At 47.7% G+C, this 18458-nt stretch overlaps 1 protein-coding gene across 3 annotated transcripts in view; it reads left to right on the top strand.

Annotated features, from left to right (window-relative positions):
• Positions 1-14379, top strand: part of LOC109885859 (progesterone-induced-blocking factor 1) — a 65881-nt gene extending 51502 nt beyond the window's left edge. For 2 of the 3 annotated variants that reach the window (XM_031821014.1, XM_031821013.1), the window contains 2 exons: positions 12583-12759; positions 14216-14379. In XM_031821014.1, coding sequence (XP_031676874.1) covers positions 12583-12759; positions 14216-14269 — 231 coding nt within the window. In that variant the 3' untranslated portion in view covers positions 14270-14379. Of the gene's footprint in view, positions 1-12205; positions 12328-12582; positions 12760-14215 lie in introns of those variants that run through there. The other variant, XM_031821015.1, reaches the window with a different exon arrangement.
• Positions 14380-18458: the final 4079 nt, after the last annotated feature.

Genomic DNA, 18458 nt, shown 5'->3' with positions numbered 1-18458 from the left:
AGAGGCCTGTTTGTAGAATCACACTGTACAGTACAGAGAGAGAGGCTTGTTTGTAGAATCACACTGTACAGTACAGAGAGAGAGGCTTGTTTGTAGAATCACACTGTACAGTGCAGAGAGAGAGGCTTGTTTGTAGAATCACACTGTACAGTGCAGAGAGAGAGAGGCTTGTTTGTAGAATCACACTGTACAGTGCAGAGAGAGAGAGGCTTGTTTGTAGAATCACACTGTACAGTGCAGAGAGAGAGAGGCTTGTTTGTAGAATCACACTGTACAGTACAGAGAGAGAGAGGCTTGTTTGTAGAATCACACTGTACAGTACAGAGAGAGAGAGGCTTGTTTGTAGAATCACACTGTACAGTGCAGAGAGAGAGAGGCTTGTTTGTAGAATCACACTGTACAGTGCAGAGAGAGAGGCTTGTTTGTAGAATCACACTGTACAGTGCAGAGAGAGAGAGAGGCTTGTTTGTAGAATCACACTGTACAGTGCAGAGAGAGAGAGGCTTGTTTGTAGAATCACACTGTACAGTGCAGAGAGAGAGAGGCTTGTTTGTAGAATCACACTGTACAGTACAGAGAGAGAGAGGCTTGTTTGTAGAATCACACTGTACAGTACAGAGAGAGAGAGGCTTGTTTGTAGAATCACACTGTACAGTGCAGAGAGAGAGAGGCTTGTTTGTAGAATCACACTGTACAGTGCAGAGAGAGAGAGGCTTGTTTGTAGAATCACACTGTACAGTACAGAGAGAGAGGCTTGTTTTGTAGAATCACACTGTACAGTGCAGAGAGAGAGAGGCCTGTTTGTAGAATCACACTGTACAGTGCAGAGAGAGAGGCTTGTTTGTAGAATCACACTGTACAGTACAGAGAGAGAGGCTTGTTTGTAGAATCACACTGTACAGTGCAGAGAGAGAGAGGCTTGTTTGTAGAATCACACTGTACAGTGCAGAGAGAGAGGCTTGTTTGTAGAATCACACTGTACAGTGCAGAGAGAGAGGCTTGTTTGTAGAATCACACTGTACAGTGCAGAGAGAGAGGCTTGTTTGTAGAATCACACTGTACAGTACAGAGAGAGAGAGGCTTGTTTGTAGAATCACACTGTACAGTACAGAGAGAGAGGCTTGTTTGTAGAATCACACTGTACAGTACAGAGAGAGAGGCTTGTTTGTAGAATCACACTGTACAGTACAGAGAGAGAGGCCTGTTTGTAGAATCACACTGTACAGTGCAGAGAGAGAGGCTTGTTTGTAGAATCACACTGTACAGTGCAGAGAGAGAGAGGCCTGTTTGTAGAATCACACTGTACAGTGCAGAGAGAGAGGCTTGTTTGTAGAATCACACTGTACAGTGCAGAGAGAGAGGCTTGTTTGTAGAATCACACTGTACAGTACAGAGAGAGAGGCCTGTTTGTAGAATCACACTGTACAGTGCAGAGAGAGAGGCCTGTTTGTAGAATCACACTGTACAGTGCAGAGAGAGAGAGGCCTGTTTGTAGAATCACACTGTACAGTGCAGAGAGAGAGGCTTGTTTGTAGAATCACACTGTACAGTGCAGAGAGAGAGAGGCTTGTTTGTAGAATCACACTGTACAGTGCAGAGAGAGAGGCTTGTTTGTAGAATCACACTGTACAGTGCAGAGAGAGAGGCCTGTTTGTAGAATCACACTGTACAGTGCAGAGAGAGAGGCTTGTTTGTAGAATCACACTGTACAGTGCAGAGAGAGAGGCTTGTTTGTAGAATCACACTGTACAGTACAGAGAGAGAGGCCTGTTTGTAGAATCACACTGTACAGTGCAGAGAGAGAGGCCTGTTTGTAGAATCACACTGTACAGTACAGAGAGAGAGGCGTGTTTGTAGAATCACACTGTACAGTACAGAGAGAGAGGCTTGTTTGTAGAATCACACTGTACAGTGCAGAGAGAGAGGCTTGTTTGTAGAATCACACTGTACAGTACAGCGAGAGAGGCTTGTTTGTAGAATCACACTGTACAGTACAGAGAGAGAGGCTTGTTTGTAGAATCACACTGTACAGTGCAGAGAGAGAGGCTTGTTTGTAGAATCACACTGTACAGTACAGAGAGAGAGGCTTGTTTGTAGAATCACACTGTACAGTACAGAGAGAGAGGCTTGTTTGTAGAATCACACTGTACAGTACAGAGAGAGAGGCTTGTTTGTAGAATCACACTGTACAGTACAGAGAGAGAGGCTTGTTTGTAGAATCACACTGTACAGTACAGAGAGAGAGGCTTGTTTGTAGAATCACACTGTACAGTACAGAGAGAGAGGCTTGTTTGTAGAATCACACTGTACAGTACAGAGAGAGAGGCTTGTTTGTAGAATCACACTGTACAGTGCAGAGAGAGAGGCTTGTTTGTAGAATCACACTGTACAGTGCAGAGAGAGAGGCTTGTTTGTAGAATCACACTGTACAGTGCAGAGAGAGAGGCCTGTTTGTAGAATCACACTGTACAGTGCAGAGAGAGAGGCTTGTTTGTAGAATCACACTGTACAGTGCAGAGAGAGAGGCTTGTTTGTAGAATCACACTGTACAGTGCAGAGAGAGAGGCTTGTTTGTAGAATCACACTGTACAGTGCAGAGAGAGAGGCTTGTTTGTAGAATCACAATAATAAAGTCATGTGTTATAATTAATTAGTTTAGTTAATTAATAATATATATATTATATAATTGAACAGACAAACTGGTTCATTCTGCCTCGTGGTTCCCAGGCCCTTCCACTATACACTGAGTATAACAACACCTCTCTAATGTTGACCCCCCCCCTGTACATCCTACTATACACTGAGTATAACAACACCTCTCTAATGTTGACCCCCCCTGTACATCCTACTATACACTGAGTATAACAACACCTCTCTAATGTTGACCCCCCCTGTACATCCTACTATACACTGAGTATAACAACACCTCTCTAATGTTGACCCCCCCCCTGTACATCCTACTATACACTGAGTATAACAACACCTCTCTAATGTTGACCCCCCCCTGTACATCCTACTATACACTGAGTATAACAACACCTCTCTAATGTTGACCCCCCCCCTGTACATCCTACTATACACTGAGTATAACAACACCTCTCTAATGTTGACCCCCCCCTGTACATCCTACTATACACTGAGTATAACAACACCTCTCTAATGTTGACCCCCCCTGTACATCCTACTATACACTGAGTATAACAACACCTCTCTAATGTTGACCCCCCTGTACATCCTACTATACACTGAGTATAACAACACCTCTCTAATGTTGACCCCCCCCTGTACACCCTACTATACACTGAGTATAACAACACCTCTCTAATGTTGACCCCCCCTGTACATCCTACTATACACTGAGTATAACAACACCTCTCTAATGTTGACCCCCCCCCTGTACACCCTACTATACACTGAGTATAACAACACCTCTCTAATGTTGACCCCCCCCCTGTACATCCTACTATACACTGAGTATAACAACACCTCTCTAATGTTGACCCCCCCCTGTACATCCTACTATACACTGAGTATAACAACACCTCTCTAATGTTGACCCCCCCTGTACATCCTACCATACACTGAGTATAACAACACCTCTCTAATGTTGACCCCCCCCCTGTACATCCTACTATACACTGAGTATAACAACAGCTCTCTAATGTTGACCCCCCCTGTACACCCTACTATACACTGAGTATAACAACACCTCTCTAATGTTGACCCCCCCTGTACATCCCACTATACACTGAGTATAACAACACCTCTCTAATGTTGACCCCCCCTGTACATCCTACTATACACTGAGTATAACAACACCTCTCTAATGTTGACCCCCCTGTACATCCTACTATACACTGAGTATAACAACACCTCTCTAATGTTGACCCCCCCTGTACATCCTACTATACACTGAGTATAACAACACCTCTCTACTGTTGACCCCCCCCTGTACATCCTACTATACACTGAGTATAACAACACCTCTCTAATGTTGACCCCTCCCCTGTACATCCTACTATACACTGAGTATAACAACACCTCTCTAATGTTGACCCCTCCCCTGTACATCCCACTATACACTGAGTATAACAACACCTCTCTAATGTTGACCCCCTGTACATCCTACTATACACTGAGTATAACAACACCTCTCTAATGTTGACCCCCCCTGTACATCCTACTATACACTGAGTATAACAACACCTCTCTAATGTTGACCCCCCCTGTACATCCTACTATACACTGAGTATAACAACACCTCTCTAATGTTGACCCCTCCCCTGTACATCCTACTATACACTGAGTATAACAACACCTCTCTAATGTTGACCCCCCCTGTACATCCTACTATACACTGAGTATAACAACACCTCTCTAATGTTGACCCCCCCCTGTACATCCTACTATACACTGAGTATAACAACACCTCTCTAATGTTGACCCCCCCCTGTACATCCTACTATACACTGAGTATAACAACACCTCTCTAATGTTGACCCCCCCCCCTGTACATCCTACCTATACACTGAGTATAACAACACCTCTCTAATGTTTACCCCCCCCTGTACATCCTACTATACACTGAGTATAACAACACCTCTCTAATGTTGACCCCCCCTGTACATCCTACTATACACTGAGTATAACAACACCTCTCTAATGTTGACCCCCCCCCTGTACATCCTACTATACACTGAGTATAACAACACCTCTCTAATGTTGACCCCCCCCCTGTACATCCTACTATACACTGAGTATAACAACACCTCTCTAATGTTGACCCCTCCCCTGTACATCCCACTATACACTGAGTATAACAACACCTCTCTAATGTTGACCCCCCCTGTACATCCTACTATACACTGAGTATAACAACACCTCTCTAATGTTGACCCCCCCTGTACATCCTACTATACACTGAGTATAACAACACCTCTCTAATGTTGACCCCCCCTGTACATCCTACCATACACTGAGTATAACAACACCTCTCTAATGTTGACCCCCCCCCCCTGTACATCCCACTATACACTGAGTATAACAACACCTCTCTAATGTTGACCCCCCCTGTACATCCTACTATACACTGAGTATAACAACACCTCTCTAATGTTGACCCCCCCCCGTACATCCTACTATACACTGAGTATAACAACACCTCTCTAATGTTGACCCCCCCTGTACATCCTACTATACACTGAGTATAACAACACCTCTCTAATGTTGACCCCCCCCCCTGTACATCCTACTATACACTGAGTATAACAACACCTCTCTAATGTTGACCCCCCCTGTACATCCTACTATACACTGAGTATAACAACACCTCTCTAATGTTGACCCCCACCCGTACATCCTACTATACACTGAGTATAACAACACCTCTCTAATGTTGACCCCCCCCTGTACATCCTACTATACACTGAGTATAACAACACCTCTCTAATGTTGACCCCCCCCCTACTGCACTAGACTACACAGTTCCTGGCGTCTACTGCACTAGACTACACAGTGCCTGGCGTCTACTGTTATACTACACTCTACTGCACTAGACTACACAGTTCCTGGCGTCTACTGCACTAGACTACACTCTACTGCACTAGACTACACAGTGCCTGGCGTCTACTGCACTAGACTACACTCTACTGCACTAGACTACACAGTTCCTGGCGTCTACTGCACTAGACTACACAGTGCCTGGCGTCTACTGTTATACTACACTCTACTGCACTAGACTACACAGTTCCTGGCGTCTACTGCACTAGACTACACTCTACTGCACTAGACTACACAGTTCCTGGCGTCTACTGCACTAGACTACACTCTACTGCACTAGACTACACAGTGCCTGGCGTCTACTGTTATACTACACTCTACTGCACTAGACTACACAGTTCCTGGCGTCTACTGTTATACTACACTCTACTGCACTAGACTACACAGTTCCTGGCGTCTACTGCACTAGACTACACAGTGCCTGGCGTCTACTGTTATACTACACTCTACTGCACTAGACTACACAGTGCCTGGCGTCTACTGTTATACTACATTCTAATGCACTACACTACACAGTGCCTGGCATCTACTGTTATACTACACTCTAATGCACTAGACTACACAGTGCCGGGCGTCTAATGCACTAGACTACACAGTGCCTGGCGTCTACTGTTATACTACACTCTACTGCACTAGACTACACAGTTCCTGGCGTCTACTGCACTAGACTACACAGTGCCTGGCGTCTACTGCACTAGACTACACAGTGCCTGGCGTCTACTGTTATACTACACTCTACTGCACTAGACTACACAGTGCCTGGCGTCTACTGTTATACTACACTCTAATGCACTAGACTACACAGTGCCTGGAGTCTACTGCACTAGACTACACAGTGCCTGGCGTCTACTGCACTAGACTACACAGTGCCTGGCGTCTACTGTTATACTACACTCTACTGCACTAGACTACACAGTGCCTGGCGTCTACTGTTATACTACACTCTACTGCACTAGACTACACAGTGCCTGGCGTCTACTGTTATACTACACTCTACTGCACTAGACTACACAGTGCCTGGCGTCTACTGTTATACTACACTCTAATGCACTAGACTACACAGTGCCTGGCGTCTACTGCACTAGACTACACAGTTCCTGGCGTCTACTGTTATACTACACTCTACTGCACTAGACTACACAGTGCCGGGCTTCTACTGTTATACTACACTCTACTGCACTAGACTACACAGTGCCTGGCGTCTACTGTTATACTACACTCTACTGCACTAGACTACACAGTGCCTGGCGTCTACTGTTATACTACACTCTACTGCACTAGACTACACAGTTCCTGGCGTCTACTGTTATACTACACTCTACTGCACTAGACTACACAGTTCCTGGCGTCTACTGCACTAGACTACACAGTGCCTGGCGTCTACTGTTATACTACACTCTACTGCACTAGACTACACAGTGCCTGGCGTCTACTGTTATACTACACTCTACTGCACTAGACTACACAGTGCCTGGCGTCTACTGTTATACTACATTCTAATGCACTACACTACACAGTGCCTGGCATCTACTGTTATACTACACTCTAATGCACTAGACTACACAGTGCCGGGCGTCTAATGCACTAGACTACACAGTGCCTGGCGTCTACTGTTATACTACACTCTACTGCACTAGACTACACAGTTCCTGGCGTCTACTGCACTAGACTACACAGTGCCTGGCGTCTACTGCACTAGACTACACAGTGCCTGGCGTCTACTGTTATACTACACTCTACTGCACTAGATTACACAGTGCCTGGCGTCTACTGTTATACTACACTCTAATGCACTAGACTACACAGTGCCTGGAGTCTACTGCACTAGACTACACAGTGCCTGGCGTCTACTGCACTAGACTACACAGTGCCTGGCGTCTACTGTTATACTACACTCTACTGCACTAGACTACACAGTGCCTGGCGTCTACTGTTATACTACACTCTACTGCACTAGACTACACAGTGCCTGGCGTCTACTGTTATACTACACTCTAATGCACTAGACTACACAGTGCCTGGCGTCTACTGCACTAGACTACACAGTGCCTGGCGTCTACTGTTATACTACACTCTACTGCACTAGACTACACAGTGCCTGGCGTCTACTGTTATACTACACTCTACTGCACTAGACTACACAGTGCCTGGCGTCTACTGTTATACTACACTCTACTGCACTAGACTACACAGTGCCTGGCGTCTACTGTTATACTACACTCTAATGCACTAGACTACACAGTGCCTGGCGTCTACTGCACTAGACTACACAGTTCCTGGCATCTACTGTTATACTACACTCTACTGCACTAGACTACACATTGCCGGGCTTCTACTGTTATACTACACTCTACTGCACTAGACTACACAGTGCCTGGCGTCTACTGTTATACTACACTCTACTGCACTAGACTACACAGTGCCTGGCGTCTACTGTTATACTACACTCTACTGCACTAGACTACACAGTGCCTGGCGTCTAATGTTATACTACACTCTAATGCACTAGACTACACAGTGCCTGGCGTCTACTGCACTAGACTACACAGTTCCTGGCGTCTACTGTTATACTACACTCTACTGCACTAGACTACACAGTGCCGGGCGTCTACTGTTATACTACACTCTACTGCACTAGACTACACAGTGCCTGGCGTCTACTGTTATACTACACTCTACTGCACTAGACTACACAGTGCCGGGCGTCTAATGCACTAGACTACACAGTGCCTGGCGTCTACTGCCGAAACCCTGTTCAACAGTACTTCAGTCCTTCGTCTTTCCCTCTGAACGGCAGACACACACAGTCCTTACTACTTCAGTCCTTCGTCTTTCCCTCTGAACGGCAGACACACACAGTCCTTACTACTTCAGTCCTTCGTCTTTCCCTCTGAATGGCAGACACACACAGTCCTTACTACTTCAGTCCTTCGTCTTTCCCTCTGAATGGCAGACACACACAGTCCTTACTACTTCAGTCCTTCGTCTTTCCCTCTGAATGGCAGACACACACAGTCCTTACTGCTTCAGTCCTTCGTCTTTCCCTCTGAACGGCAGACACACACAGTCCATGTTCCACGTGTCTGAAGGATTAAACATCCTTAGTGGGAGTGGGTTTAACAAGTGGCATCAGTAAGGGATCATAGCTTTCACCTGGTATGTCACGGAAAGGGCAGGTGTTCTTAATGTTTTGTCCGCTCAGTGTACAGCCTACTGCCTAATGATGTACAGTAACTAAAGTATCACATTATGTTGATATCTCAAATATCAATCCCATCGTAGGGTCAATTCGGAGTGAATTTAAATTGTAATTGCTCTCACTTGAATTGACAAAATAAAAACGTCCACAGTTCATCAGAACGACACAGATTGTTTTCGACCTCCATCGAGTTTCCCCCCATAAGACATGCTGACAAGACGCCTCTCGTATCATATCCTTCCATTTCAGCGCAGACGCAGAGCTGATAACGGAACTTGATTCAAGAAATGTTCTGCTTCGCTATTCACAACCGCAGCATTCTACCACTGGCCCACTGGCATCAAGTATGTACCCCTCAGGCCTGGCAGACAGCTGCTCCTCATATTAGGCCTGGCGTATTAGAGAGGGCCTGGCTGTTTGAAATGCCAGAGGGACAGCCAGGGCATGTGTCCACATGGCGAGAAATAGAGGGCTGATACCGACCCGGAGCCACAACGTTCCTGACGGCTCTGTAACCAACCGACCCGGAGCCACAACGTTCCTGACGGCTCTGTAGCCAACCGACCCGGAGCCACAACGTTCCTGACGGCTCTGTAGCCAACCGACCCGGAGCCACAACGTTCCTGACGGCTCTGTAACCAACCGACCCGGAGCCACAACGTTCCTGACGGCTCTGTAGCCAACCGACCCGGAGCCACAACGTTGCTGACGGCTCTGTAGCCAACCGACCCGGAGTCACAACGTTCCTGACGGCTCTGTAGCCAACCGAGCCAGAGCCACAACGTTCCTAAAACACTGCTCTGTAGCCAACCGACCCGGAGCCACAACTTTCCTGAAACACTGCTCTGTAGCCAACTAGCTACAACACTGCTCTGTAGCCAACTAGCTACAACACTGCTCTGTAACCAACTAGCTACTAGCTAAAACACTGCTCTGTAACCAACTAGCCACTAACTAAAACACTGCTCTGTAACCAACTAGCTACTAGCTAAAACACTGCTCTGTAACTAACTAGCTAAAACACTGCTCTGTAACCAACTAGCTACTAGCTAAAACACTACTCTGTAACTAACAAGCTAAAACACTGCTCTGTAACCAACTAGCTACTAGCTAAAACACTGCTCTGTAACCAACTAACTACTAGCTAAAACACCACTCTGTAACTAACTAGCTAAAACACTGCTCTGTAACCAACTAGCTACTAGCTAAAACACTGCTCTGTAACCAACTAGCTACAACACTGCTCTGTAACCAACTAGCTACTAGCCACTAACTAGCTACTAGCTAAAACACTGCTCTGTAACCAACTAGCTACTAGCTAAAACACTGCTCTGTAACCAACTAGCTACTAGCTAAAACACTGCTCTGTAACCAACTAGACACTGCTCTGTAACCAACTAGCTACAAAACTGCTCTGTAACCAACTAGTTACTAGCTAAAACACTGCTCTGTAACCAACTAGCTACTAGCTAAAACACTGCTCTGTAACCAACTAGCTACTAGCTAAAACATTGCTCTGTAACCAACTAGCCAACTAGCTAAAACACTGCTCTGTAACCAACTAGCTAAAACACTGCTCTGTAACCAACTAGCTAAAACACTGCTCTGTAACCAACTAGCTACTAGCTAAAACACTGTTCTGTAACCAACTAGCTACTAGCTAAAACACGGCTCTGTAACCAACTAGCTACTAGCTACAACACGGCTCTGTAACCAACTAGCTACTAGCTACAATACTGCTCTGTAACTAACTAGCTACTAGCTAAAACACTGCTCTGTAACCAACTAGCTAAAACACTGCTCTGTAACCAACTAGCCAACTAGCTAAAACACTGCTCTGTAACCAACTAGCCAACTAGCTAAAACACCGCTCTGTAACTAACTAGCTAAAACACTGCTCTGTAACCAACTAGCTACTAGCTAAAACACTGCTCTGTAACCAACTAGCTACTAGCTACAACACTGCTCTGTAACTAACTAGCTAAAACACTGCTCTGTAACCAACTAGCTACTAACCACTAACTAAAACACTGCTCTGTAACCAACTAGCTACTAGCTACAACACTGCTCTGTAACTAACTAGCTAAAACACTGCTCTGTAACCAACTAGCTACTAGCCAACTAACTAAAAAACTACTCTATATCCAACTAGCTACTAGCCACCACACTTCTCTGTAACCAACTAGTCACCACACTGCTCTGTAACCAACTAGGTACTAGTTACCACACTGCTCTGTAACCAACTAGGTACTAGTTACCACACTGCTCTGTAACCAACTAGCTACTAGTCACCACACTGCTCTGTAACCAACTAGCTACTAGTCACCACACTGCTCTGTAACCATCTAGCTACTAGTCACCACACTGCTCTGTAACTAACTAGTTACTAGCCACCACACTGCTCTGTAACCAACTAGTCACCACACTGCTCTGTAACCAACTAGCTACTAGTCACCACACTGCTCTGTAACTAACTAGCTACTAGTCACCACACTGCTCTGTAACCAACTAGCTAGTAGTCACTACACTGTAGACTCTCTATTGTCTATTGTAATCTAGTCTCCTATTGTCTATTGTAATCTGGTCTCCTATTGTCTATTGTAATCTGGCCTTCTGTCATGTAGACTCTCCTATTGTCTATTGTAATCTGGTCTCCTATATTGTCTATTGTAATCTGGTCTCCTGTCATGTAGACTCTCCTATTGTCTATTGTAATCTGGTCTCCTATATTGTCTATTGTAATCTGGTCTCCTGTCATGTAGACTCTCCTATTGTCTATTGTAATCTGGTCTCCTATATTGTCTATTGTAATCTGGTCTCCTGTCCTGTAGACTCCCCTATTGTCTATTGTAATCTGGTCTCCTGTCATGTAGACTCTCCTATTGTCTATTGTAATCTGGTCTCCTATATTGTCTATTGTAATCTGGTCTCCTGTCCTGTAGACTCCCCTATTGTCTATTGTAATCTGGTCTCCGATTGTAATCTCTATTGTAATCTGGTCTCCTATTGTAATCCTATTGTAATCTCTATTGTAATCTGGTTTGCTGTGATGTAGACTTGCCTATTACCTATTGTAATCCTATTGTAATCTCTATTGTAATCTGGTCTTCTATTGTCTATTGTATTCTGGTTTGCTGTCTCTCTCCAGACTCTCCTATTGTCTATTGTAATCTGGTCTCCTATTGTCTATTGTAATCTGGTCTCCTGTCCTGTAGACTCTCCTATTGTCTATTGTAATCTGGTCTCCTATTGTAATCTGGTCTCCTGTCATGTAGACTCTCCTATTGTTTATTGTAATCTGGTCTCATACTGTCTATTGTAATCTGGTCTCCTATTGTCTATTGTAATCTGGTCTCCTATTGTCTATTGTAATCTGGTCTCCTATTGTCTATTGTAATCTGGTCTCCTATTGTCTATTGTAATCCCTTCCCCATCTGTCCTCTCTAGGAGTTATCTGTGATGAATCAGGTTCTGTTCAGTATGAGGTCCAGAAAGACTGACCCCTCCCCCTCTGTCCTCTCTAAAGACTGACCCCTCCCCCTCTGTCCTCTCTAAAGACTGACCCCTCCCCCCTCTGTCCTCTCTAAAGACTGACCCCTCTGTCCTCTGTCCTCTCTAAAGACTGACCCCTCCCCCCTCTGTCCTCTCTAAAGACTGACCCCTCCCCCCTCTGTCCTCTCTAAAGACTGACCCCTCCCCCCTCTGTCCTCTCTAAAGACTGATCCCTCCCCCCTCTGTCCTCTCTAGGAGTTATCTGTGATGAAGCAGGTTCTGCTCAGTATGAGGTCCAGAAAGACTGACCCCTCCCCCTCTGTCCTCTCTAGGAGTTATCTGTGATGAAGCAGGTTCTGCTCAGTATGAGGTCCAGAAAGACTGAGCCATTCCTGGATCCTGACGGGGCTGGGGAGGGGATGGCCTTCAGCAGACCCAAAAACCTCAGCAGAACCACAGAGGAGGATGAGCAGAACCCTCACAGACACAGACCCAAACCCACCGTGTTCGTGAGTGATAACCCTTCACACGCACACCCACACAGATACTGTACACTCCCACACAGATACTGTACACACCCACACAGATACTGTACACACCCATGTACACACCCACACAGATACTGTACACACCCACACAGATACTGTACACACCCATGTACACACCCACACAGATACTGTACACACCCACACAGATACTGTACACACCCACACAGATTAACACTGCAGAGCCCTATAGAACCCTATTCCCTATATAGTGCACTACTTTAGACCAAGGCCCTATATAGGGGGCCATTTGGGCAACATTTTGGGTGCTATTTGTGATTGTTAACATCCATCTCCTCACCAACACCTCCAGTAGACCAGTCCTCCAGTAGACCAGTCCTCCTGTAGACCAATCCTCCGGTAGACCAATCCTCCAGTAGACCAGTCCTCCAGTAGACCAATCCTCCGGTAGACCAATCCTCCGGTAGACCAACCCTCCAGTAGACCAGTCTTCCAGTAGACGAACCCTCCAGTAGACCAGTCTTCCAGTAGACCAACCCTCCAGTAGACCAGTCCTCCAGTAGACCAACCCTCCAGTAGACCAGTCCTCCGGTAGACCAACCCTCCAGTAGACCAGTCTTCCAGTAGACCATCCCTCCAGTAGACCAGTCCTCCAGTAGACCAACCCTCCAGTAGACCAGTCTTCCAGTAGACCAACCCTCCAGTAGACCAACCCTCCAGTAGACCAACCCTCCAGTAGACCAGTCTTCCAGTAGACCAGTCCTCCAGTAGACCAGTCCTCCAGTAGACCAGTCCTCCAGTAGACCAGTCCTCCAGTAGACCAACCCTCCAGTAGACCAGTCATCCAGTAGACCAGTCCTCCAGTAGACCAGTCTTCCAGTAGACCAACCCTCCAGTAGACCAACCCTCCAGTAGACCAACCCTCCAGTAGACCAGTCTTCCAGTAGACCAGTCCTCCAGTAGACCAGTCCTCCAGTAGACCAGTCCTCCAGTAGACCAGTCCTCCAGTAGACCAACCCTCCAGTAGACCAGTCATCCAGTAGACCAGTCCTCTAGTAGACCAGTCCTCCAGTAGACCAACCCCCCAGTAGACCAGTCCTCCAGTAGACCAACCCCCCAGTAGACCAACCCCCCAGTAGACCAACCCTCCAGTAGACCAGTCCTCCAGTAGACCAGTCCTCCAGTGGACCCATTTCTCCCCAACCTCTCTGTCAGCTTCCTGGTGCTCGTCATCTAGTTGGTGCTGATATTGGTATTCTCAGCTCCGCCGTGTTACGACAATTACGTGGAGAATTCGTCTCCAAGGACCAAATCTACCAATTTATTATGGTAGAAACTAGTGACTTCCGTATCCGATTTGTTATTGTTGAGTAATACAAAGCTCAATGCATCACCAGCCGTATTACAAATAAGGTGACATTACCCCTGGACTGACTCATGTCCTCTCTCTCTCTTCCAGACCAATAAGGAAGCTCCTGAATGGTACAGGAAAGTCAAGTTGCCACCTGAATGACCAATGGTTTTATTTACACTACTGGTAATAGTTGATGTGTGTATGTTGTGCTGTACTGTTGTAATCGGTTGACTTGCTATGTTTTGTATTAAACATCTGTCAAAACTACACTCTACTCGTCTTCACATCTCTGTGTTGCTTGGCATTGACCTTAGCCCTGACCCTAGCCCTCCTGAATCAACCCTGACCCTAGCCCTCCTGAATCAACCCTGACCCTAGAGGTGACCCTAGCCCTCCTGAATCAACCCTGACCCTAGAGGTGACCCTAGCCCTCCTGAATCAACCCTGACCCTAGAGGTGACCCTAGCCCTCCTGAATCAACCCTGACCCTAGAGGTGACCCTAGCCCTCCTGAATCAACCCTGACCCTAGCCCTCCTGAATCAACCCTGACCCTAGAGGTGACCCTAGCCCTCCTGAATCAACCCTGACCCTAGAGGTGACCCTAGCCCTCCTGAATCAACCCTGACCCTAGAGGTGACCCTAGCCCTCCTGAATCAACCCTGACCCTAGAGGTGACCCTAGCCCTCCTGAATCAACCCTGACCCTAGCCCTCCTGAATCAACCCTGACCCTAGAGGTGACCCTAGCCCTCCTGAATCAACCCTGACCCTAGAGGTGACCCTAGCCCTCCTGAATCAACCCTGACCCTAGAGGTGACCCTAGCCCTCCTGAATCAACCCTGACCCTAGAGGTGACCCTAGCCCTCCTGAATCAACCCTGACCTTAGCCCTGACCCTAGCCCTCCTGAATCAACCCTGACCCTAGAGGTGACCCTAGCCCTCCTGAATCAACCCTGACCCTAGAGGTGACCCTAGCCCTCCTGAATCAACCCTGACCCTAGCCCTCCTGAATCAACCCTGACCCTAGAGGTGACCCTAGCCCTCCTGAATCAACCCTGACCCTAGAGGTGACCCTAGCCCTCCTGAATCAACCCTGACCCTAGAGGTGACCCTAGCCCTCCTGAATCAACCCTGACCCTAGAGGTGACCCTAGCCCTCCTGAATCAACCCTGACCCTAGAGGTGACCCTAGCCCTCCTGAATCAACCCTGACCCTAGAGGTGACCCTAGCCCTCCTGAATCAACCCTGACCCTAGAGGTGACCCTAGCCCTCCTGAATCAACCCTGACCCTAGCCCTCCTGAATCAACCCTGACCCTAGAGGTGACCCTAGCCCTCCTGAATCAACCCTGACCCTAGAGGTGACCCTAGCCCTCCTGAATCAACCCTGACCCTAGAGGTGACCCTAGCCCTCCTGAATCAACCCTGACCCTAGAGGTGACCCTAGCCCTCCTGAATCAACCCTGACCCTAGAGGTGACCCTAGCCCTCCTGAATCAACCCTGACCCTAGAGGTGACCCTAGCCCTCCTGAATCAACCCTGACCCTAGAGGTGACCCTAGCCCTCCTGAATCAACCCTGACCCTAGAGGTGACCCTAGCCCTCCTGAATCAACCCTGACCCTAGAGGTGACCCTAGCCCTCCTGAATCAACCCTGACCCTAGCCCTCCTGAATCAACCCTGACCCTAGAGGTGACCCTAGCCCTCCTGAATCAACCCTGACCCTAGCCCTCCTGAATCAACCCCGACCCTAGCCCTCCTGAATCAACCCCGACCCTAGCCCTCCTGAATCAACCCTGACCCTAGAGGTGACCCTAGCCCTCCTGAATCAACCCTGACCCTAGAGGTGACCCTAGCCCTCCTGAATCAACCCTGACCCTAGAGGTGACCCTAGCCCTCCTGAATCAACCCTGACCCTAGAGGTGACCCTAGCCCTCCTGAATCAACCCTGACCCTAGAGGTGACCCTAGCCCTCCTGAATCAACCCTGACCCTAGAGGTGACCCTAGCCCTCCTGAATCAACCCTGACCCTAGAGGTGACCCTAGCCCTCCTGAATCAACCCTGACCCTAGCCCTCCTGAATCAACCCTGACCCTAGAGGTGACCCTAGCCCTCCTGAATCAACCCTGACCCTAGAGGTGACCCTAGCCCTCCTGAATCAACCCTGACCCTAGAGGTGACCCTAGCCCTCCTGAATCAACCCTGACCCTAGCCCTCCTGAATCAACCCTGACCCTAGAGGTGACCCTAGCCCTCCTGAATCAACCCTGACCCTAGAGGTGACCCTAGCCCTCCTGAATCAACCCTGACCCTAGAGGTGACCCTAGCCCTCCTGAATCAACCCTGACCCTAGAGGTGACCCTAGCCCTCCTGAATCAACCCTGACCCTAGAGGTGACCCTAGCCCTCCTGAATCAACCCTGACCCTAACCAGTTGTTGAATATGACTAAGAACTGATCACTGAGGTGACGCATCTAGTAGAGGGGACAGCAGTCATCTAGTAGAGGGGACAGCAGTCATCTAGTAGAGGGGACAGCAGTCATCTAGTAGAGGGGACAGCAGTCATCTAGTAGAGGGGACAGCAGCTCAGACAGTAGTTTGACTGTTAGTCATCTAGTAGAGGGGACAGCAGTCATCTAGTAGAGGGGACAGGAGCTCCGACAGTAGTTTGACTGTTAGTCATCTAGTAGAGGGGACAGCAGTCATCTAGTAGAGGGGACAGCAGTCATCTAGTAGAGGGGACAGCAGTCATCTAGTAGAGGGGACAGTAGTCATCTAGTAGAGGGGACAGCAGCTCAGACAGTAGGTTGACTGTTAGTCATCTAGTAGAGGGGACAGCAGTCATCTAGTAGAGGGGACAGGAGCTCAGACAGTAGTTTGACTGTTAGTCATCTAGTAGAGGGGACAGCAGTCATCTAGTAGAGGGGACAGCAGTCATCTAGTAGAGGGGACAGCAGTCATCTAGTAGAGGGGACAGCAGTCATCTAGTAGAGGGGACAGCAGTCATCTAGTAGAGGGGACAGCAGTCATCTAGTAGAGGGGACAGCAGTCATCTAGTAGAGGGGACAGTAGTCATCTAGTAGAGGGGACAGCAGCTCAGACAGTAGGTTGACTGTTAGTCATCTAGTAGAGGGGACAGCAGACAGTAGTTTGACTGTTAGTCATCTCGTAGAGGGGACAGCAGCTCAGACAGTAGGTTGACTGTTAGTCATCTAGTAGAGGGGACAGCAGTCATCTAGTAGAGGGGACAGCAGTCATCTAGTAGAGGGGACAGCAGTCATCTAGTAGAGGGGACAGCAGCTCAGACAGTAGTTTGACTGTTAGTCATCTAGTAGAGGGGACAGCAGTCATCTAGTAGAGGGGACAGGAGCTCCGACAGTAGTTTGACTGTTAGTCATCTAGTAGAGGGGACAGCAGTCATCTAGTAGAGGGGACAGCAGTCATCTAGTAGAGGGGACAGCAGTCATCTAGTAGAGGGGACAGTAGTCATCTAGTAGAGGGGACAGCAGCTCAGACAGTAGGTTGACTGTTAGTCATCTAGTAGAGGGGACAGCAGTCATCTAGTAGAGGGGACAGGAGCTCAGACAGTAGTTTGACTGTTAGTCATCTAGTAGAGGGGACAGCAGTCATCTAGTAGAGGGGACAGCAGTCATCTAGTAGAGGGGACAGCAGTCATCTAGTAGAGGGGACAGTAGTCATCTAGTAGAGGGGACAGCAGTCATCTAGTAGAGGGGACAGCAGTCATCTAGTAGAGGGGACAGCAGTCATCTAGTAGAGGGGACAGTAGTCATCTAGTAGAGGGGACAGCAGCTCAGACAGTAGGTTGACTGTTAGTCATCTAGTAGAGGGGACAGCAGACAGTAGTTTGACTGTTAGTCATCTCGTAGAGGGGACAGCAGACAGTAGTTTGACTGTTAGTCATCTCGTAGAGGGGACAGCAGCTCAGACAGTAGGTTGACTGTTAGTCATCTAGTAGAGGGGACAGCAGTCATCTAGTAGAGGGGACAGCAGTCATCTAGTAGAGGGGACAGCAGTCATCTAGTAGAGGGGACAGCAGTCATCTAGTAGAGGGGACAGCAGTCATCTAGTAGAGGGGACAGCAGTCATCTAGTAGAGGGGACAGCCGTCATCTAGTAGAGGGGACAGCAGTCATCTAGTAGATGGGACAGCAGCTCAGGCAGTAGCTCCTCCTCCTCTCCGCTATTTGATTTGTTAGACGAAAGGCAAGAAGGCATTGGCTTTAAAAATAGAAATGGTAGGCATACCTTGATGTTTTCAGACTCATGACTCTTATCGGTGTCATATTATTGAGCCCGTCTGTCCGCCTGAATTGCTTAAATTACTCCGTCCCTC

This window comes from Oncorhynchus kisutch, unplaced genomic scaffold (assembly GCF_002021735.2).
Source record: "Oncorhynchus kisutch isolate 150728-3 unplaced genomic scaffold, Okis_V2 scaffold3811, whole genome shotgun sequence".
Classification (NCBI taxonomy): Eukaryota; Metazoa; Chordata; class Actinopteri; order Salmoniformes; family Salmonidae; genus Oncorhynchus; species Oncorhynchus kisutch.
The sequence above is the reverse complement of the archived record's forward strand: the minus strand, read 5'-3'. Positions and strand labels throughout refer to the sequence as shown.